Consider the following 23,971-nt stretch of genomic DNA (forward strand, 5'->3'; position numbering starts at 1 on the left):
ACACCAATACAGACAATTCTTTCTTTCACACTTTCTGGATTTTACAAAGACAAATGTTAATCTCAGAAGACTTCCTTCTGTTTTTCTGTATTTGGGCAGTACCCAACCCATTGTTTGGATATTAATCTAGGAGGAAAATAACACAGAAGGTAAATCATTTAATGTTTTGCAAAGTCCTACTTCATTATTTCTAATTTTAATTGTGTTGGATGCTCTTTATTTAATTCCCTGCCAGTAGAGTAGAAAACAAGCCTTTTTCAGTTTCGTTATAAGGAACTCAGGGGCTTTATGAATCAAGGATAATTTCCAGCAGATACTTTCTTACCAAATTACAGGAAGTTTGGAAAATTGGATAGGTTATTATCACAGTCTCAGGTGAATGTTTTTAATAATGTTTCTAGAGGCTTAGGACTGATTTTTCTTAGTGACACACTTTGTGATATCACATCTGAGTGGATTATCTGTTTTTTAAGAACTTTTTAGAATTTATTTTTTTAATAGTATATATTTATAGAATGTTTACTTCCTTTAAAGCTGAATGGCTTTAGGGTTTTATGACTGATTTCACTGAAGAGCTATAGTAGTAATAAGATGCTTTTAAGGTAGACATTCTGATCGATATTATTGTATTTTATATGTTTTTTTAGAAACATAACTATTTTGTCTTTATCTCTCTTTCACAGTTCTCTTCACTCCCACCAGTGCGGGTGGTCTTTGCAGTGACTATGGAAGGCAGTGCGCGGAAAGTCATCACTGTCCGGTCAGCCCTCATTGTGAGGAACAGACTTGAGACACCAATGGAACTAAGACTGGATAGCCCATCAGCTCCAGACAGTATGTTTTGATTGTCTAGAATATAGTAAATGCTGATAAATATTTCTTGACTGTTGTCAAGTCTCTTTTTCCCCAGTGGTATCTTCCCCAGCAGTCAGTATATATGGTCTGTCTTCTTTTGTCCTGAGATGGTCAATCTTTGGGGTGGATGACCATTGCCTGAAAGTGTTAACCCTTATTTCTGTGGCAGAGCCAGTGGTGCTTCCTGCTATCATGCCAGGGGATTCGTTTGCTGTGCCTTTACACCTCACTTCTTGGCGGCTACAGGCCCGGCCCAAAGGATTGGGTGTATTTTTCTGTAAGGCTCCCATTCATTGGACCAATGTAGTGAAGACTGCAGAAATTAGTAGCAGTAAACGAGAGTGCCACTCTATGGACACAGAAAAAAGCCGATTTTTCAGGTATGTAGCACCACTGCAGTGGCATATCACTTTTGCCTTTTTTTTTCTTTTGGAATGACTATTACCATTCTTTCTCTAAAGACCCTTAGAGATTCAGTTATCTTTATTTAAACTCTAAAGTTCTTATTCCTTGAGTTTTAGTTAGGGTTCATGAGAACTCAAGTGCTAACTCTTGGTGGGGTCTGGGGAGGCTTTATTACATGGGAGAGACAGCCAACACACACGCTATTTACTCATACAAGATTAGAAGTTTGTGCTGTACAACAGCATAAAGAGAGGACATACAGAGACGGGAAGGAAAACAAACAGAAAATAACGAGTTCTCATTCCAAAATTGGAAAGCAAAATCCTGGGGTTTGGAGTTTTTCAAATGAGAGATTTCAAAATAATTTGAAGGTTTATGTACCTAATACTGACTTTCTTGAGAACTTTGACAAAATTGCCTAACCATTTAAACTCCTGTTTTCCCATTATACAGGGGTATGTTACTAGATTCAATGTTGGAAAAAATACTGGATTGCTATGTTACACCCTAACAAATTTAGACTTTCAACTTATTTAATGAGGATTGGCTTTAGTTTCTTTTATAGTGAAGACAGACATTCATTTAGTCTAAACTTAGAGAAGAGATACAAGAATAGTGTAAAGAATTTCAGTATACTCTTTACCCAGATCTGCAAATTGTTAACAGACTAAAGGAAGAAATACATCAAATACATAGCTGGAGTTGGTGATTTTAACACTTCCATTTCAGTAATTTATAGAACAAAGAAATCAATAAATATGTAAAAGATTTGAACAATGTTATCAATGAGCTTGTTCTAATAGACATTTATATACAGATTATACATTCTTTTCAAGTATATGTGGAACACTCATCAAGAGAGATCATCTGCTGGGCCATAAAACAAAGATCATCTGCTGGGCCATAAAACAAAGATCAATAAATATTAAAGAACTAAAACCATACAGAATGTATTTCCTGATCACAATAGAAGTAAACTAGAAATAAACAACAATAAGATACCTAACCCCAAATATTTGGACATTAAACAATATATTTGTAAATAATCCATGGGTCAAAAAAGAGAAATCACAAAGGAACTTAGAAAATATTTCGAATCAAATGATAATAAAAGGCAGACATGTTAAAATATGGGGGATGCAGCAAACCAGTTCTGAGGGTGGAAGTTATAGTTTGTAAATCCTCATATTCGAAAATGGGGAAGATCCTTTGGTTAAGTCTCAATTAATTTAAAAAAAGAAAAGAAAATGAAGAATATATAAAATCGCTGATTTAATCTTCTACCTTCAGAAGTTAGTTAAAGAAGAGCAAATTCAAAACAAATAGGAAAAGGAAACAATAAAAATATGGATGGAAATCAGTGAACTAGAAAATAGAAAATCAACAATGTCAAAATTGACATAAATTTGACAAACTTCTAGCAAGACTTGCTCAAGGAGAAAAGACAGAAAATACAAATTACCAATATAAGGAATGAAAAAATGAGGCACTATTACAGATCCTATAGACATAAAAAGGATGAAAAGGAGGTAAGAACAATTTTATGCCAATACATTCCACATGTAGATGACACCTATCTTGAAAAACACAAGTTATCAAAACTGATACAAAGAAGAAATAGAAAATCCAAATAGCTCAGTATCTAAATTAAAAGAACTTTAACTGTTAGAAAAGCCTTCGTCCACAAAGAACACTATAGGCCCATATAACATTACTAGTGAATTCTACCAGACATTTAAGGAGAAATAATAACAGTTTTACACAAGATCTCTCAGAAAATAGAAGAGGAAAGAACAATTCTGAACTCATTTTATGAGGCCAACATATCCCTAATACCAAAACCTGATATAGCTACTATGTAAAAACTATGAACCAGTGTTCCCCATGAAGAGGTGCAAATATCATTATTAAAAAATTTTTCTTTGTTTTTTTTTTGAGGTGGAGTTTTGCTCTTATCACCCAGGCTGGAGTGCAAGGTTGCAGTCTTGGTTCACTGCAACCTCCGCCTCCTGGATTCAAGCGATTCTTCTGCCTCAGCCTCCTGAGTAGCTGGGATTACAGGCGCCTGCCACCACACCTAGCTAATTGTTGTATTTTTAGTAGAGATGAGGTTTCACCAGCTGGCCAGGCTGGTCTCAAACTCCTGACCTCAGGTGATCCACCCACCTTGGCCTCCCAAAGTGCTGGGATTACAGGCATGAGCCACTGCGCTCAGCCAAGTTTTTCTTTTTTTAATGGAGACAGAGTCTTGCTGTGTCATCCAGGCTGCAGTGCAGTGGTGTGATCTTGGCTTATTGCAGCCTCCGCCTCCCAGGTTCAAGTGATTCTCCTGCCTCAGCCTCCCGAGCAGCTGGGATTACAGGCACCCACCACCACAGCCGGCTGATTTTTGTATTTTTAGTAGAGATGGAGTTTCACCATGTTGGCCAGGCTGGTCTTGAACTCCTGACCTCAAGCAATCCGCCCACTTTGGCCTCCCAAAGTGCTGGGATTATAGGTGTGAGCCACTGTGCCCAGCCCTTTATCAAAATATTATCAAATGCAATCCAGCAAGTGGTTTATCCCAGAAATTTAAGATTAGCTTAATATTTGAAAATCAGTAAATGTAACTCATCATATTAAGAGACTAAAAGAGAGTTAAGTGCCGTGGCTCACGGCTATAATCCCAGTACTTTGGGAGGCCAAGGTGGGCAGCTCACTTGAGATCAGGAGTTCGAGACCAGCCTGGCCAATATGGTGAAACTCCATCTCTAGTAAAAATACAACAAATTAGCCAGACATGGTGGTGCATGCCTGTAATCCCAGCTACTCCGGAAGCTAAGGCAGGAGAATTGCTTGAATCTGGGAGGCAGAGGTTGCAGTGAACTGAGATCATGCCACTGCACTCCAGCTTGGGTGACAGAGTGAGACTCTCAAAAAAATAGAGAAGGAGTACACAGGCCACAGAATTGGAAAAATACATATATCTGAGAAAGGATTTTTGCATAGAGTGTGTGAAGAACTTCCTACAGATCAACAATAAAAACATAATAAAAAGAATAGACAAAAGAACGGACAATTTACAGAAGAAAATACCCAGCCAATAGACAAATGAAAAGATGCTCAGTGTGATTATTCACTAGGGAAATGCACACAGTGGGTAATGTTTTACTCTCATTGAAATGGCTGAAATAGGCCGGGCGCGGTGGCTCACGCTTGTAATCTCAGCACTTTGGGAGGCCGAGGCGGGTGGATCACGAGGTCAGGAGATCGAGACCACCCCGGCTAACACAGTGAAACCCCGTCTCTACTAAAAATACAAAAAATTAGCCGGGCGTGGTGGCGGGCGCCTGTAGTCCCAGCTACTCGGAGAGGCTGAGGCAGGAGAATGGCGTGAACCCGGGAGGCGAAGCTTGCAGTGAGCCGAGATTGCGCCACTGCACTCCAGCCTGGGCGACTGAGCAAGACTCCGTCTCAAAAAAAAAAAAAAAAAAAAAAAAAAGAAATGGCTGAAATAAAAAAAGAATGACAACACCAAATGTTGACAAAGATGTGGAGCCACTGAACTCTCATAAGTAGCTAGTAGGAGTGTAAAATGGTATAACTACTTTGGAGAAATGTGTGGCAATTTCTTATAAAAGTTAAGTACTGGCCGGGCACAGTGGCTCACACCTGTAATCCCAGCACTTTGGGAGGCCAAGGCAGGGGGATCACCTGAAGTCAGGAGTTCGAGACCAGCCTGACCAACATGGTAAAACCCCATCTCTACTAAAAATACAACAAATTAGCCAGACATGGTGGTACACTCCTGTAATCCCAGCTGCTCAGGAGGCTGAGGCAGGAGAATGGCTTGAACCCAGGAGGCAGAGGTTGCAGTGAGCCAAGATAGCACTATTGCACTCCAGCCTGAGCAACAAGAGTGAAACTCAGTCTCAAAAAAAAAAAAAAAAAAAAAAAAAAAAGTTAGGGACCCAGCAAGGCCACTCTGGGGTATTTACCTAAAAGAAATGAAGATATATGTCCAAAAAAATACTTGTACAAGAATGTTCATTTAACCCTAAACTGGAAAAAACCAATCGGCTATCAAGAGGATAATGAATAAATTAACAGCGATTTATTCATATCATGGCATACTACTAGGAAGTGAAAAATTATCGAAGAGGATGTATAGAACAACATGGCTGAATCTTGTTGAGACTTCAGGTTTTAGAAGCCAGACATAGGCCGGGTGCGGTGGCTCATGCCTGTAATCCCAGCACTTTGGGAGGCCAAGGCAGGCAGATCACGAGGTCAGGAGATCAAGACCATCCTGGCTAACACGGTGAAACCCCGTCTCTACTAAAAATACAAAAAATTAGCTAGGCGCAGTGGCGATCGCCTGTAGTCCCAGCTACTTGGGAGGCTGAGGCTGGAGAATGGCGTGAACCTGGGAGGTGGAGCTTGCAGTGAGCCGAGACCGTGCCACTGCACTCCAGCCTGGGCGACAGAGCGAGACTCCATCTCAAAAAAAAAAAAAAAAAAAGCCAGATATAAAGAGTAGTACATACTGCATGATTCCACTTATATGCATGCAGTTCCAGAACAGACACAACTAATCCATAGTGATAAATGTTAGAAAGGGGTTGCCTGAATGATGGAGGAGAGTATTGATTGGAAAAGGACATGAGGGAACTTTCTGGAGTGAGGGAAATATCCTATAATTTATTTTGGATGGTGTTTATAGAGGTGTGTATAATTGTCAGAGCTCATCAAACTGAACATTTAAAATCTATACATATTATTGTGCATTTATATCTTAGTAAATGTATTTGGATTGAAAACTGCAAATAATTTTACTCATTGAACCATCTTAATGTTATTCTTTCTCATACTTAGCTAAGGAGAAAAAATTTAAGTTCTTCATTAAGTCTGATAATTTTTATACCATTTTATCTTCATAGGTTTTGTGTGGCTATAAAGAAAGAGAATTATCCAGATTATATGCCCTCAAACATATTTTCTGACAGTGCAAAACAGATTTTCAGACAGCCTGGGCATACCATATATCTCCTGCCAACTGTGGTAATCTGCAACTTGCTACCCTGTGAACTTGATTTTTATGTTAAAGGAATGCCAATTAATGGGACGCTGAAACCTGGCAAGGAGGCAGCTCTCCACACAGCTGATACATCCCAGAACATTGAGCTGGGTAAGAATGTAGTCAGATGATCATTTGTCATAATCCTATGAAAATATCAGTGAATATTTTGTGATTATTTATTTGGTAAGCATCTTGGAGAAATTGGGGCACATATAATATCTCAGTAAGCCAGCTCAAAGGAATCGGTGCAGTTAAAAAAAATAACCTTTAGCTGGAGGCGGCAGCAGTACATGCCTGTAGTCCCATCTTCTCAGGAGGCTGAGGCGGAAAGATTGCTTGAGTCTAGAAGTTCGAGGCTTCAGTGAGCTATGCTCACGCTACTGCCCACCAGCCTGAGCAAAATAGTAAGACCCTGTCTCAAAAAAAAAAAAAAAAAACCTTATAGAAAAGGATAAGAAAAAACTTATCAAACCAAAAGGTTTACAGAGGAGGCACTCAACAGAGCCTTTTTTACACGATGTATGATTGTAGGAAGTCATTTCATCTTTTTAAACTATGCTTTTCCCAAGCAAAATCTTATGCCTATTCTCTTTTTATTGAAAGTATAAACGTTTGCTAAGCACTCACTCTATTCCAGGCATACCTGGGCTTTTTCACACGTGTAATCTCATGTAATCCTTATAGAAATAGTTATTTGCCCCATTTTACTGGTGAAGAAATGGGGGTTTGGAATGCATCAAGTAAGTTTCAGTTGTAAGGGTTGTTAAAAGGAAAAGTTCAGCCAAATTAAATTTAAATGAGTTTAACTGAGCAATGAACAATTTGCAAATTGGGCAGCCCCCAGAATCACAGCAGATTCAGAGAGACTCCAGGGATGCCTCGTGGTCAGAACAAATTTATAGGCCAAAAAGGAAGTGACGTACAGAAGTCAGAGGTGAAGTACAGAACCAGCTGAATTGGTTACAGGTTGGCATTTGCCTTATTTGAACACAGTTGGAACACTCAGCAGTGCATGAGTGGGTTGAAGTGTGGCCCCTGGGATTGGCCAAGACTCAGTTGTTGTTACAGGTGCATAATCCTAAATCAGGTCTTCAATCTTGTCTACCTATTAAGTTAGCTGGCAGTTCATCCACAAAGATTTATATAGAAGTACGGAGTCCTCAGGCCATATTTAGTTTGCTTTAACAGGGTGAATGAAGTCAAAGTAGAGAATCATTATCATATTTGCAACACTTGAAACAAAGAGGAATGGTGATCATAGTTAACAATATTGTATGGTGTATTTCATAAGAGCTAGAAGAGAGGATTTTTAGTGTTCTAATTAGAAAACGATGAATGTTTGAGATGATGAAAATGCTAAATACCCTGATTTGATCATTTCACAATGTGTATGTGTATTGAGACATCTCACTGTACCCCCAAAGTATGTACAGTTATTATTATGTGTCGATTAAAAATTTAATTTTTTTTTGAGGTGGAGTCTCACTCTGTCACCCAGAGTTAGAATATCAAAATATCTAATTTATATCTAATCATATGGGTTAGGATATCAAACCCATATGATTATGCAATTTAGGCTCTCCAGTGTGACTTCCAGGCCATCTGGTTTGCTTATGTTGATCCTTACCCTAGCTAGAGGGAAAGAGCCATTCTAATGAACATTTTTGCAGTTAGATACTTAGTTATTGGTTTTTCCAAAAGGAATTCAGTTTACTTTTGCTGTGAGCTATTTTGACAAACTATAGTGAGAACTCTGAAAGTTAACAGTTTGTATCTTCTTTAGGGGTATCACTGGAGAATTTCCCCCTCTGTAAAGAATTGCTCATTCCACCTGGAACCCAAAACTATATGGTGAGAATGCGACTCTATGACGTCAACCATCGGCAGCTGAACCTCACCATCCGGATTGTGTGTCGAGCAGAAGGATCCTTAAAGATCTTCATTTCTGCTCCATATTGGCTGATTAACAAAACAGGTACATACAGGGGCTGCTCAAATAGGTCTTTGGCGTTAGTCATGGGAATTCAGATTTATTTGCTTAGCTAACTAAATGGGGCCAATGCAAATAGATTACTTCAACAGTCTGAGCTGCTGAAACATTCCTGCTTCCATCATAAATGCTTAATCATGCTCAAAACTGTCCTTTTAGGCAAGAAACTGAGCCCACTAAATAGATTCAATTTTCACTCTTTTCCCGCTTGATGATTTTATTCGTTCACCATTTGCATCTCTTTCAGATAGACTGGGTGGTATTGATGTAAACTTTTCTCTCCTTCCTAAAGGGTTGCCACTGATCTTCAGACAGGACAATGCCAAGACAGATGCTGCAGGCCAGTTTGAGGAGCATGAGCTGGCCCGGAGCCTGAGTCCTCTCTTATTCTGCTATGCTGACAAAGAGCAGCCAAACCTGTGAGTGCAGTTATTTATGGGAAGGGGAAATAAGCTCCCAGGGAAGGGAAGAAATTAGTAAAGGCTATAATATATCCGTGTAAGTAGAAATATACTGTAGATAACAATCCTGACTTGGCAGGGGAATAGAACCATGACCTAATGGGATTTTTGGGGATCTAATTTCTGTGTTATTTGATACTGAAAATAAACTATTTGGTTGGTTTATAATGAAAGCTAGTTTTATTTTACATGCATTGAAGTAGTTTTCCTATTCATAACTCTGCCAACGAAGAGAAAGCCACGTGTTCTTCTCTTCTCTGCAGTTTTTCCTCCCCTGTTAACTTTTAGCACAGGCACAGGAGCTGGCATCAGAATGGAGATAGACTGGTTCTTTGGTAAAGCCATCAGCCTCATTAATCCAATCCAGGATTTGTATCACATTTGGAAATTCATCCCTTTTACTCTTGAAGTAAAATGTGCCATTTTATGGTCTCAGAGCACTCATTGCGTGTTTAAAAGCAGGGACAAAAAACAACTGTGAGGATTAGATGACATGTGCTTTTAATGTATGGTAGGAGCATTAATTCACTTTTGTTCTTGGTTTTGACATTTTGCTTTTTACAAGAGTCTTTTAATAGAGCTCTAATCAAAGATAAATGGGTGTATCCAATAGTGCTAAAATGCCATACCGTGTTATCGGTAGAATCGTGCTGACAGCTTAACAGAAAGTCTTCTGGAGTACCACACTTCAGTGGGTACTGATGTGTTTACAAGGGAAGGTTGGAGTGTAGATTAGTGTTTGAGGCATGGAAAGAGGATTGATGAGAGTTCTGGATATTGTAGGGGATGTAGCCAGCCTCTTGGCATGTGCAGCGAGCCCAGTCTCATTTTTTTCCTGAAATGATTTGGACAGTTTTAGATTTAGGACTTGACATGTGTCACACAGTGTGTTTTATCTGTGAATTCCACAGTTCCCAAAGCATTTCACATAGACCATCTCATTGAATTCTTCCCACCATCCCAATGGTTTAGACAGGGCAGGAATATTGTTATATTTTAAGATGAGGAAACAGGCTTAGAGAGATTGCTACCTGCCCAAGTTTACATCGCGTGTTAGTGGTAGAGCTGGAACACACATTCAGGAATTATGTTGCCAAAATCCGTGACAGGACACTGGCCAACTAAACAGTGCTTTGCTATTGTAATAGTATCAGTCCGGCTGGGTGCGGTGGCTCATGCCTGTAATCCCAGCACTTTGGGAGACCAAGGCGCATCCCAAGGTCAGGGGTTTGAGACTAGCCTGGCCATCATGGTGAAACCCCGTCTCTACTAAAAATACAAAAATTAGCCGGATGTGGTGGCACACGCCTGTAGTCCCAACTACTCGGGAGGCTGAGGCAGGAGAATCATTTGAACCTGGGAGGCAGAGGTTGCAGTGAGCCTAGACGGCACCATTGCACTCCAGCCTGGACGACAGAGCAAGATTCCGTCTCAAAAAAAAAAAAAAAAAAAAGTATCAGCCCTTAGAAGTAACGCATCATACCTATATCCTCTGTACATATGCTTCTTCTGCTTTTTAAAATGAACCCTTGAACAGCAGAGTCAGGAAAGGATTAGTTTGACTTGAATCCTTGATTTTTAGGGTAATATTAGAAATTGCACCATTTTCCCATGTGTTATATTCATAGAATCCTAATGTTTTCTCCTAAAGCATTTAGTTGTAGATGTCAGTAAATTTCACACACTGTTGTACTGTGGCTGCCTCTAAGATACAGCTTTAACCACTGATGAATTTTCTTACTGTGCTGGGGAATCACTTGAGAGTGAGGAAGAGAGTCAGTGGTAGAGATGGAATTTGGGTGATAACTGTATTAGTGTTTCCCAGTTAGAACAGGCAGATAAGACTTTCTTGTGGATGCATATCTACATCTTTGCTTTTCTGCCCCACAGCTGCACGATGAGAATCGGAAGGGGGATTCATCCAGAAGGCATGCCGGGCTGGTGTCAGGGCTTCTCCCTGGATGGTGGTAGTGGTGTCCGAGCTTTGAAAGTCATCCAGCAAGGAAACCGCCCAGGGCTGATCTATAACATTGGTGGGTTACATTGGTGGGACAGCGGGACAATCAGAATCATTGGCTGATGACCTCGGGCTTGGAGGAATGAGCTGGCCGTGCATTTTGGCCTGACTACAAGTACTGATTTTCTTATTTGGCATTGGGTCAGGTATCTGTTCTCTGAATGCTACACTGATATCAACACAGATCTATTCTCCTGGGGATATGAGGAGCCACCTAAACACTGCCCTTTTGAGGTCTGTGGCTCTGTTTAATTTCAGACTCACCTGTGTCAGGAAAGTATCAGTTTGGCTTGAATCCTTGTTTTTCAGGGGAATAATAGGAACACTTAGCGTGCCTTTCATCCTCCAAGTATTCCCACGCATTCATTAAAATTTGCAAGCCCTAAGAGGGTAAGAAGCATTGTTCTTGAAACTGAAGGAGAGAGGTTAAGTGACCTGCCTAGATGCAAAGGGGAAGTCTGGGTCAGAAGTAGGATTAGGATTGGGGGATACAAATAAAATGCACTTGGTGGTTGTAGTAATTAAAGCAATCTCCAAACTCACTTTGCTTATGGAGATGGGAAGGGTGGAAAAGGGAGGGGAGGATACTGTACCCATCTGCCTCATAGCCACTTGAGAACACTCAAAAGTCTCTAAAGGGTTAAGATAATTTGATTGAAATATGAATCAGGGTGAAAATTGTAGCAGCGCATCCTTTCAGTATATAATTTCCCAGCATCTCAAAGCAATGTTTAGTTTTGAACATTGGAACACCATCTACGACTGCATGGTTCTGTAGAACTTTCTGTGATGATGGAAATGTTCTATTTTGCACTATGTAGTAGTAGCCACTAGCCACATGTGGCTGCTGAGCCCTGGAGAGCACATTAGTGAGAAGTAAGGCAAGTATGGCTGAGGAATTGAATTTTTCTTTTTATTTAATTTTAATGAATTTAGGTTTAAATAGCCACATATGGCTACTGGCACCGTATTGGACAGTATGCACGTAGTAGTCATAGTTCCTTCCTAGAGCAAGGAGAAACTGATGTGATATCATTTACATATTTATCCTGAGTCCCATGGAGAATCAAAGATATGTTTAGATGTCTGAGGATTTATTAATAAATCTTCCAAGTATAGTTTCCTTTTTGGATTTTTAATCATAGGTTTGTATTCATTCTCCCTTGACATGTGAACTGTCTTCTTAAAGTTGACATTAAGATTTTTAAAAGAAATAAACTTTATTTGATATTGCAGCACAAGATAGTTATCTTAACTTTTTCTCACTTTTGTTTGCTCCACCCCTTGAATAGGCAAAGGCTGCTTCATGCTGAGTTTGGCTTTCTGCTGGAGTATTTTGCCCTTGATGTATTTTGCAAAGCAAGCTACCACAGGTTGACTGGAAGCTGTAGTTGGGACAAATTGGGGTGGGAGGAGCTTGTTCCTTTTAAAGCAGCTAGCACTAAGAACCACAGAATTCTTGCAGAGTCCAGTTGAGCAAACTGATCAGACATATGCAGTGATTACCCATATAAGTTGTTATGCTAAGAGCATTCACTAAAGCTCATGGCATATGTTTCGAGGGCTAAGACTGTGATTTAAGTTTTGTTGATCCACCTAGGGAAGGGATAGAGGGAGTGGGCTAAGATAGGACTTTATAATTCTTGAGGGTCATGAACTTTTGCCATATATTCCCACAAGGGAATTTGTGGAATCTCCTGCTCAAATATTTTGAAGAATAGGATAGATAACCAACTCCCTATCAGGAAAGTTTAAAGCATAGTCCAAACTGAAAAGCCAGGGATAGGCTTGCCAGGTAGCCTCACATGGATCTCCAAAAAGAATGATTTTGTGCCTGTTGATCTTATCAGCTTGTTGATTTGTCAGGGGTTTCCCAGGGCAGTATAAGATGTGAAGGGGGAAAGGAGCCCACCTTTTTCCAAAGATTGAGTGTCTGTATTGTCCAGAGTACCCTAGACTCTTTTTATAATATTAAATTAGATACATCTTTAGTAGTTAGACTTTCTATTAGATATCACCTAACTATGATAATGTTGATTTCTGACAATGAAAGCTTCTCTGTATGTCACAGAAAGAAATGATAGGGTATAGCTCCATATCCCAGTATTACATAGCATTTCTTAGATACAGAGTTTTAGAGAGATTTTTGTGTGTGACTTTTCTCAGTCTTTCAGGTATTTTCAAGGCTTGTGTTAAAGGAACATCAGCATTTTCAAGCCAGTTTAAGTGAATTACGGCATTAACAGATTGGAATATTTATAATTGGGATTGTGTTGAGAAATCTATGACACCCGGTTGTCAAAATGCTAAGGTGGAGTTTTCTATTTTAATGGTTCTCTTGATACTTGATAACTGCTGAATGGAGTGGAGTCCTTGTATATGTCTCATCACAATACAAGCAAGCCTGATGAGGGTGCTGCTCCGGAGGCTGACTGCCTGGACTTGAATCCCAGCTATGGCACATACTAGCTGCATGACATAGAGTCAGTTACTTAGCTTTCCAAGCCTTCGTTTTCTCATCTGTAAAATGGAAATAATTAAAATATCTAACTTAGAAGGTTGTTATGAGGATTCAATGTAAAGCCTTTGGGGGAGGGCCTAGCATGTATTAAGAGATCAGTAATTATTATTATTGTTGTTGTTGTTGTTGTTATTTTTATTATTTCTATGATAAATATTTTTGTCAGTGGGTGACCAGAGCTCAGCCCAGTACCTTGAATGTCATTGCTATATTTATTGTCTGAATGAATGAGTGAATAAATTCATCCCATTGAATTTTTTATTTTTAAAAATTGTTATCAGAGTTTTTAAGATAATTCAGTGCTTTTCTATATTTGGAACCGGCTGTCTTGAGATTTCCTTTGGACTGTTTTCTTATTTTTTCCTAATATGTAGTAGGCACTGAAAACATTAATTTTATAAATGAATAAGTTCTTTTATTTATTTATTTTTTGAGACGGAGTCTCGCACTGTCACCCAGACTAGAGTGTTATGGTGCGATCTTGGCTCATTGCAATCTCCGCCTCCCGAGTTCAAGCAATTCTCTTTCTTGTCTCAGCCTCCCAAGTAGCTGAGACTACAGGTGCGTGCCACCATGCCCAGCTAATTTTTGTATTTTTAGTAGAGATGGGGTTTCACCATGTTGGCCAGGCTGGTCTCAAACTCCTGACCTCAAATGAGCTACCCATCTCAGCCTCCCAAAGTGCTGGGATTACAGGCGTGAGCCACCACACCCGGCCATGAATAAGTTCTATAATACTTAGCATTATGTTTGAGCTGGATTCTTGGGCACTGGGCTAAAATAAAATACTAGAGAAGAGTCAGTGAAGTTTAGAACATTACAGAATCCAACTAAGTAATCTGAAATTTCCACTATATCTGTGAAACTGGCAGGTTCTCCAGAAGGAAATTTTGTGTCCCAGTGTAAGCAAAAAAGTATCATGTGAAACCGTTATGAGTATTCGGCTTCATAAATGGAAACCTAAGGTATATGTGACTGGACACCTATATGTTTTAGTTGCTGTTAAATGGTACACACTGTGTGAAGAAACTAGGAATTAAGGGGATGTTGATATTGCCTCTGACCCTTTTTAAGGCCTAAATGGGAATAAGGAGTAATAATACTTTGAGTACAATTGCTGTTTTCATTACATTCCTAGAAGGTTCAATATCCTCTGGGTGATACAGTTATTTTCTCAGAGAAACTAAGTAACTGTGAAGGTTATTTATTTTTGTCAGACCAAGAGTTTTCTCTCTTCATGGTTAATTCATAAAAGTGGTTCTTGTTATTTGTAGGTATTGATGTCAAGAAAGGCCGAGGTCGTTACATTGATACCTGCATGGTCATCTTTGCCCCCCGTTACCTGTTAGATAATAAATCATCTCACAAGCTTGCATTTGCACAGAGGGAATTTGCCAGGGGACAGGTGAGCAGTTTGCTTTTGAAGGATGAGAGTGCCTATTTAATAGCACAAGTTTTAATGTCATCTTCTGTGAAGACTGTACGTTCTGTGATGCGAGTAACTGCCCTGTGCCTTTGGTACCCAGATAGCTCCTGTTAGAGGGTAAGGCTCAGAGTAGGTACTCAGTAACACTTATTGTCATGAATCGACATGTTGACTAAAGCCTGTGATCCTATGTGTTTTAGGGAACAGCCAATCCCGAAGGTTACATTTCCACCCTTCCTGGTTCCAGTGTGGTGTTCCACTGGCCTCGGAATGACTATGATCAGCTATTGTGTGTCAGACTGATGGATGTTCCCAATTGTATTTGGTCTGGAGGCTTTGAAGTCAACAAGAATAATTCCTTCCATATCAACATGAGGTAAGTTTGAGACTCTAAATATAGACAAAAAAGTAGCCCGTGTTTGAGATGCAGTACTGTAATAACAAGCCTTTTGTAAAATGGGCACAGTTATTTCTGGCTCAGACAGAGGTCTTAGAACTTGCAAAGTCCAGGGAAGTGTGAGGGGATAATTTGATGGAATAAACTAAAGGAGGTGTTGCCCGTTTTGACCATGGTGTAATTGCTGTTGTCTGATCCAAAGAGTAACACTGAGCTCATATTTTGATTACCTGCAACTTTGAAAGGTCTGTCTGCATTTAGATGGTAACGCTCATTATAAATATTTTTGTATATTCTGACATATTTATACAAACCCTTCTTTCATTTGATGCTGTTCTAGTAAATCATCTGGCTTTCTACACGTAATGTGGTAACACTCAGTCCTTGTTAAGAAAAATTAACCAGGCTGGGCGCAATGGCTCATGCCTGTAATCCCAGCACTTTGGGAGGCTGAGGCAGGCAGATCACGAGGTCAAGAGATCGAGACCGTCCTGGCCAACATGGTGAAACCCCGTCTCTACTAAAAATACAAAAATTAGCCGGGCGTGGTGGTGTGTGGCTGTAGTCTCAGCTACTCAGAAGGCTGAGGCAGGAGAATTGCCTGAATCCAGGAGGTGGAGGTTGCAGTGAGCTGAGATCATGCCACTGCACTCCAGTCTGGTGACAGAGTGAGACTCCATGTCAAAAAAAAAAAAAAAAATCAGCCTTAACTAGCTCAGGATGATTTAAACTTTCTTCTTGCTTTCATCGAATACTTTTAAAAAATTATTTAAAAATGTTTTAAATTGTGGTAAAACAGATATAATATAAAATTTACTTTAACCATTTTTAAGTATACAGTTAACTGGTGTAAGTACATTTACATTATTATGGAAATAATCCCCCATACTCTTTTCATCTTGCGAAACTGAAACTCTGTACCCGTTAAACTTAACTCCTCATTCCCATTCCCCTCAGCCCCTGGCCACCATGTTCTACTTTGTGTCTGTAAATTTGACTACTCTAGGTACCTCATGTAAGTTTAATCATACAGTATTTGTCTTTTTGTGACTGGCTTATTTCACTTAGCATAATGTTGTCAATGTCCATATTAATATTTTTGTTTATTCACCTATTAATGGAAACTTGGGTTGCTTCCACCTTTGGCTATCATGAACTGCTTTGAACATAGGTGTATCCATATTGGTTCAAGACCCTGCTTTCAGTTATTTTGGGTATAGATCCAGATGTGGAATTGTTGGATCACATGATCATTCTGGTTTTAATTTTTTGTGGAACCACCATAAGTTTCCGCAGTCATTGTACCATTTTACTTTCCTGACACCAGTGCATAGGGTTCCACTTTCTCCACAACCTCACCAACACTTGTTTTCTTTGTTTTTGACACAGCCTTAAGTGATAGTCCCGCCTCTGTATAATGGGTGTGAGGTGGTATCGCACTGTGGTTTAGATTCTTATTTCCTTAATGATTAGTGATGTTGAGCATCTTTTCATGTGCTTTTTGACCATTTGTATATCTTCATTGGAAAAAATATCTATTCAATTCCTTTGCCAATTTTTGAATTAGGTTGTTTTTGAATTGTAGGACTTCCCATTCTAAGCGTTTTATAGTTTTAGCTCTTACTTCTAGGTCTTTGATTCGTTTTGGGTTAATGTTTGTGTATGGCGTAAGGTGAGGGTCCAGCTTCATTTTTTGGTATGTGGATATTTGGTTTTCTCAACACCGTTTATTTAAAAGACTCTCCTTTCGCATTAAATGATCTTGGTACTGTTGTTGAAAATCATTTGACCCTACAGGTGGAAGTTTATTTCTGGGCTCTCTAATCTATTCCATTGGTCTATATGTCTTTATGCCAGTACCACCCTGTTTTGATTATAGTTGCTTTGTATTACATTTTGGAATAAGGAAATGTGAGACCTCCAACTTTGTTTTTCTTTTTCAAGGTTGTTTTCTCTATTCAGAGTTCCTTAGATCCATATGAATTTCAAGACGGATTTTTCTGTTTCTGTAAAAAATGCTATTGGGATGTTGATAGGGATTGCATTAAGTCCATAGGGTTTTGTAGGATTGACATCTTAAAAATTATGTTTTCCAGTCCCTGAACATGGGAAGTCTTTTCAGTTGTGTCTTTAATTTCTTTCATCAGGCCGGGCATGGTGGCTCACGCCTATAATCCCAGCACTTTGGGAGGCCTAGGTGAGTGGATCACGAGGTCAGGAGTTCCAGACCAGCCTGACCAACACGGTGAAACCCCATCTCTACTGAAAATACAAAAATAAGCCAGGCATGGTAGTGTGCACCTGTAATCCCAGCTACTCAGGAGGCTGAGGCAGGAGAATCACTTGAACCCAGGAGGCGGAGGTTGCAGTGACCCGAGATCGTGCCATTGCACTCCAGCCTGGGTGACAGAGTGAGACTCTGTCTCAAAAAATAAAATAAAATAAAATAAATTTCTTTCATCAAATGCTTTTGAAGTTAAAGAATCTGAAATCAGTGCTATTTCAACATGTTCAGAAGCAAAATTTAATCTTTTCTACTTAATGGTCAGCTCTCTATTGAGAACACTACCACAAAGGAACAGAAATATGATAATTTAACAATAGATGTTCCAAAATAGTTCTTAAAATAGTGTTTTTTTGTTTTTTTTGTTGTTGTTGGAAATAGAGTCTTGCTTTATTGCCCAGGCTTGAGTGCAGTGGTGCAATCATAGTTCACTGTGACTTTGAACACCTACGCTCAAGTGACCCTGCTGCCTACTGAGTAGCTAGGACTACAGGCATGCACCACCATGCCTGGCTAATTAAAAAAAAAAAAAATAGAAAAAAGTAGAGACAAGGTCTCACTATGTTGCCCAGGCTGGTCTGGAACTTCTGGTCTCAACTGATCTTCCTGCCCTGGCCTCCCAAAGTGCTAGGATTATAGGCGTGAGCCACCATACCTGGCCCCAAAATAGTATTTATATTTGACTTTTAAATGTATTATGTGATTCAGTAGTGAGCCCTTCTTAATTATACTTTGCCCTGGCCTTTTTTAGTGTGAATTGGATCTGGATATAGTGGTTTTTAGCCTATGTTTTTAGGAGCTGTTGGGTTTTAAGGAGGTGACTCTAGTGCCCAAGGGAGCCTACTGGGTTGGGCTCTAGCACTCTCATCCCTATCTCAACCAGCACTTTTGTCTGTTAGCATAATGTGTTCCCCGTGAGATTTTATTTGGGTGAAGGAGTGGGGAGGGAAAAGGGATTCTATAGCTAAAACCACCATTGTTTTGTATATTCCCTGGGTAGAGGCATCCCCTATCTGTTGTGTGAGAATTGGAAGCCAGTTTGGAGGAGGAGGATGATTTGTGTAATTTTTGTTAATCCTTTTAAAATGGTTTGTTATAACGGGCAGTCCTAAACTACTGTGAACAGACCTATGCCATCTATTTCATTTACTTTCCTCACCTTTTCATTTGGAAACAATTTAAACTATAGGACAGTTACAAAAGTAGTAAATGAATATCCCTATATCTTTTACCTAGATTTACCAGTTTTCAGCATGTTGCTACATGTTGCTTCTCTCTTCACATACATGAACACACATTTTCCTTCCTGAGCTATTTGAAAGTAAATTAAAGTCATCATGATACTTAAGCCATAAAAACTTCACTTATCACCTAAAAATAGGGACATTTTTCTAATTAAAAATTTAACCTTGATATGTTTTCTAATAAATAGTTTTCATAGACTGAATGAAGCAACTCCCTTCCCATTGATCTAGGATCCAGTCAAGGATCATTTATTTTACTTGCCACGTGTATTCTCTTGTCTTCGTTAATCTAGAGTAGTCCCACTTTGCCCATTTTGTCTTTAGTGACATTGACATTTTTGAAGACTCCAAGCTAGTTTCTTGTAGAATGTCCTATTTTCTGCATTTGGGCAGTGATTTCCAGTCTGTAGATTTGGGTCAAATATTTTTGATAACTATACTACCTATGTGATGCTGTGTGTTTCCCACTGTGTCACATCAGGATGTCTGTGATGTCTGTTGGTCTCATTATTGGTGATAAGTTGTTCATCACCTGGTTAAGGTGGTGTCCAGCAGGCCTCTTTTTTGTGAAGTTTCATTTGTTCTTTGTAAATAAGAATAATCCTGCTGAGGGAATAATTTAAGACTAAGTGAATATTCTGTTTCCCAAAAACCTTTCATTCAATGGTTTAGTGGTTCTTGAATCACTTATTACATTGGTGGTTGCAATGAATTTTTTTTTTTGGAGACGGAGTCTTGCTCAGTCACCCAGGCTGGAGCGCGATCTCGGCTCCCTGCAAGCTCCGCCTCCCAGGTTCACACCATTCTCCTGCCTCAGCCTCCTGAGTAGCTGGGACTACAGGTGCCTGCCACTATGCCTCGCTAATATTTTTGTATTTTTAGTAGAGACGCGGTTTCACCATGTTAGCCAGGATGGTCTCGATCTCCTGACCTTGTGATCCACCCGTCTCGGCCTCCCAAAGTGCTGGGATTGCAGGTGTGAGCCACCACACCCGGCTGCAGTGCAGATTTTTAAAAAATTAATTATTTTATTTTTATTTTTAATTGAGATGAGGTCTCACCACGTTGCCCAGGCTGGTCTGAAACTCCTGGACTAAAGTGATCCTCCCACCTTGGCCTCCCAAAGTGCTGGGATTACAGGTGTGAGCCACCATGCCCAGCCAGAAATGCTGATTTTTAATTCTTTAATTTCCTCTACATTTATTCTCTGTTATTTTTCTGTTAAGGTAAACTTTCCATTCCCTTCAGCGATTTATCTAATTAAATATAATACTATACATACATACACGTACATTACATCCATCCATCCTCTTCTTTACAGCAGAATATCAGCGTATAAATGTTGAGGAAATGGGAGAATTAGAAAATCACCATTTTGTAATCATATTACCAATTTCTACTTTTTTCAGATGATGAAAGAACACACAATGGGCTGTAAGTTCAGTGGTATTGACTGAGGCCCAAACAGTGTTGTGATTGTCAGAAATATGAGAAGTAAGTGGATGGCATCTTGTCTCCTACATTTTATGTAGCCTCTTTTGTTTCCTTGTCCTGCAGGGATACCTTGGGAAAATGCTTCTTCCTACGAGTGGAAATTACTCTCCGAGGAGCTACATACAGGATCTCATTTAGTGACACAGATCAGTTACCTCCTCCTTTCCGAATTGACAACTTTTCTAAGGTATCAAGTGGAGTTGAGAGCCAGTTTGACTGTTTCATGTGTGGGAGGGTGGAGTGTGTACTGCCCTTGACACAATGGTACAATACATTTTCAACTTGGGTTTAAAGGAAGCTGTATGGATAGGTTCTTTATATCTGGACAAGCCTAGAAACCCTTACCATTAAGAGGTGTTTTCTGCTGGTTATTTTGATTGCTGGGCAGCCTTGTCCAGGCAGAAGTAATCTTTTAGCCCCCAGATTTATTTATTTTGAGTAGAGTGGTTGGTTGACGCTGTGCCTTCTGTAGACATCCCGTTCAAACAGAGAAAGACATCGGCTTGTCAGTGACAATGGGAATGGGCAACTCTGCTGTTGCTTAGTTACAGTGAGCATTTTAATAAATTTTTCAAGAAAGTCAATATGGAAATCATTAGATTCTATTTTAATTATGCTTTCAAATAATAATAGGTCTTATATGTGATGATCTGTAGCCAAATTCCAAAATTCTTATTTTTTTCTGTATTCAAAATATATCATAGGGGGTTTGGGCTAGAAAGATGCCATTGGAAGGATAGAATTGCTCCCCTTAGATATTTGACTTGGCAAAGCGTTTAAAGCCTTTCATTCAATAGGGTGTGTGTGTGTGTGTGTGTGTGTGTGTGTGTGTGTGTGTGTAGCACATGTCCTTTAATTGGTGAGTTTTTTTGGAATGTGTGAGATGATTAGAAACATTCAAAAGGTGAGATGATGAATTTCACTGGGGCTTATTCCCTGTGTAAGATTCATTTAGGAAGGATTTGGAACTTAAACCTAGAAAGCACTGACTCACTTTTCAGTAACCCCACTCTGAATGAAAGTCCTCTTTGTCCTCTCTGCCATCACTCTAGGTCCCGGTTGTCTTTACTCAGCATGGCGTAGCTGAACCCAGGCTCCGGACTGAAGTGAAGCCCATGACTTCATTGGATTATGCCTGGGACGAACCCACCTTGCCACCTTTTATCACTCTGACTGTTAAAGGGGCAGGGTCCTCCGAGATCAACTGCAACATGAATGATTTCCAGGATAATCGGCAGCTTTATTATGAAAATTTCATTTACATTGCTGCTACATATACATTCTCTGGGTAATTCTTGATTAAATTACTGTTCTTATAAAGCAGAAGGTTCTAATTATTAGCAGGCTTTAAATGTTAAGCAGTTTCTTAGGAGACCAAAGTACAAAGGAAGATTCTTTCATTCTTTACCAAATCCTGGGCTCAGTGTCTATCTTAAGAGGTCATGTAATTTAAACTCTTGACTTTTGGCTAGATTAAAATTTATCCAAAGAGTCAAGACCCTTCTTGTGTTAAAGATCTCTCCCAAGAATTCATTCTAGTATTTAAATTTTCTTTTTGCTACTTATTAGTCTGTTTTGCCTGTTTCCTCTTTTGAAACTGACCAGTCTTCATCATAATTATACAAGTCATCATTCTCGCTCTCCTCCCACCATCCCATTGAGAATGCTGATTAAGCAGACACCTGTCTTAATATTCACCTAAAGCCAAAGATAGTAGCTTAATTTCACAGAAATTCCATTGCCTTAGAATTATAATCTTCACTGTTGTTTGACTAGTTCTATTTAGAAAAGTCAGATGAAGAATATTGAGCTTATTTTAATTCTGTTAGATTGCCATGCAGAGATTCAAAACACTGGGCTTTCAGAAAGTAATCATTCTACCAGCATATAAATATAGCTTATTGTTTCTGTGCTGAAATAACAGGGCCAATTTTAAAGTGTATCTGTGAAGAAATGGAAAATAGCTTAATCTTTAACATTACAAATATAAATCACCTGATGAATAGGGTGTTTAAAGTCACATTCCTTTCCAAAATGTTCGGAACATTTTTGCATATGAATAAGATTTTTATACATGCCTGGGGCCCAGAAAATAATCTCTGGGTTTTTGCATTATCTCTCTCATCTGCTTAGAGTCCAGATTTCACTAGTAATAATTGAATCTGCAGAGAAGGACCATTCTTTCTTTGTCTGTTGATGTTCCCTTTGGTAACGATGGTGCTAGGATGTTTATCTTGTTGTAATTGAGTCAATATGTTTGTTTGTTGTTAATTTGTTTTTAAAGATTATGGCACTTAACAGTGGGACATACTTAAGGTTTAATTCCTGAAAAACCGAATCTAAATCTGGTTGTTAGTCATGTTTTTCTCCTTATGTTCTATAAATTCCAGTAGTTACTAAGCTCTTTAACTGAAGAATCCTAGTGGAGGATTATGGGCTTAATGTGTTGAACCGATACGGAAGACATAAAAAGAGAAGCTCTTGGAATCTGGTGTGCAGAATCTAACAGCAGAATTAGAATAATCTTGCTGTGCTAAGAGGTTGAACCATCTTTTGGAGTATATTAGATAATTCTTTGCATTCTTGGAATAAATGATGAGGAAGAATAGTTTTTTTTAATTTTGTTTTTGAGGTGAAACATAACGTAAAAAATAAAAGCATTTTAAAGTGAACAGTTCAGTGGCATTTGGTACATTCATAATGTTGTGCCACCGCCACCTCTTCCTAGTTCAGAGCATTTTTATCACCCCAAAAAGAAACCAAAACCTGTTGAGCAGTCACTCCCCATTCCTCCCTGTCTCCAGCCGCAGGAAACCACCCATCTGCTTTTGGTCTCTATGGGTTGACCTATTCTGGACATTCACAGAAATGGAATCATAGGAGTGACCTTTTTTGTCTGGATTCTTTCACTTAGCATAAAGTTTCTGAGGTTTATACACATTGTAGCATGTGTCAATGCTGCATTCTTTTTTTTTTTTTTTTTTTTTTGAGACCAAGTTTTGCTCTTGTTTCCCAGGCTGGAGTGCAGTGGTGTGATCTCAGCTCACTGCAACCTCCACCTCCCGGGTTCAAGCGATTCTCCTGCCTCAGCCTCCTGAGTAGCTGGGATTACAGGTGCACGCCACCACGCCTGGCTAATTTTTTTGTATTTTTAGTAGAGATGAGATTTCACCATGTTGGTCAGGCTGGTCTCGAACTCCTGACCTCAGGTGATCCACCCACCTCGGCCTCCCACAGTGCTGGGATTACAGGCTTGAGCCACCGCTCCTGGCCCATTCTTTTTATGAAAAGTACCCACTATTTTTTGTGGCTGAATACTGTGCTACATACTACATTTGTGTTTATCTAGTTATTTGTTGATAGACATTTGTTTGTTGCTACGTTTTGGCTATTGTAAACAGTGTTGCTATGAACATGTGTGTACATGTATTTGTTGGAGTACTTGTTTTCAATTCTTTTGCTTTATACAGAAGAGTGGAGTTGCTGGGTTCTATTACAATTCTAAGTTTAACTTTTTGAGGAACCGCCATACTGTTTTCCACAGTGGCTAAACGATTGTACATTCCTACCAACAATGTACAGAGGTTCCAATTTCTCCACATCCTCACCAACATGTGTTGGTTTTTGTTTTTATTTTTATTTTTATTTTTGAGACAAGGTCTCTGTCACCCAGGCTGGAGTGCAGTGGCACAGTCTTGGCCTGCTGCATCCTCAACCTCCTGGGATCAAACGGTCCTCCTGCTTCAGCCTCTCTCGTAGCTGGGACTACAGGTATGCAGCACCATGGCCAGCTAATTGAAAAAAATTTTTTTTGGTAG

At 39.4% G+C, this 23,971-nt stretch overlaps 1 protein-coding gene across 5 annotated transcripts in view; it reads left to right on the forward strand.

Moving 5' to 3' along the window:
- The window catches only part of VPS13D (vacuolar protein sorting 13 homolog D), a 275,651-nt gene that overhangs the window by 119,614 nt on the left and 132,066 nt on the right, over positions 1-23,971 (forward strand). For all 5 annotated transcript variants that reach the window (XM_030805963.1, XM_030805965.1, XM_030805966.1 and 2 more), the window contains 10 exons: positions 684-834; positions 1,025-1,235; positions 6,180-6,427; positions 8,103-8,294; positions 8,602-8,728; positions 10,661-10,803; positions 14,583-14,713; positions 14,935-15,110; positions 20,217-20,340; positions 21,206-21,441. In XM_030805963.1, the coding sequence (XP_030661823.1) occupies positions 684-834; positions 1,025-1,235; positions 6,180-6,427; positions 8,103-8,294; positions 8,602-8,728; positions 10,661-10,803; positions 14,583-14,713; positions 14,935-15,110; positions 20,217-20,340; positions 21,206-21,441 (1,739 nt within the window). The remainder of the gene's footprint in view (positions 1-683; positions 835-1,024; positions 1,236-6,179; positions 6,428-8,102; positions 8,295-8,601; positions 8,729-10,660; positions 10,804-14,582; positions 14,714-14,934; positions 15,111-20,216; positions 20,341-21,205; positions 21,442-23,971) is intronic.

Source organism: Nomascus leucogenys, chromosome 24, assembly GCF_006542625.1.
Source record: "Nomascus leucogenys isolate Asia chromosome 24, Asia_NLE_v1, whole genome shotgun sequence".
Classification (NCBI taxonomy): domain Eukaryota; kingdom Metazoa; phylum Chordata; class Mammalia; order Primates; family Hylobatidae; genus Nomascus; species Nomascus leucogenys.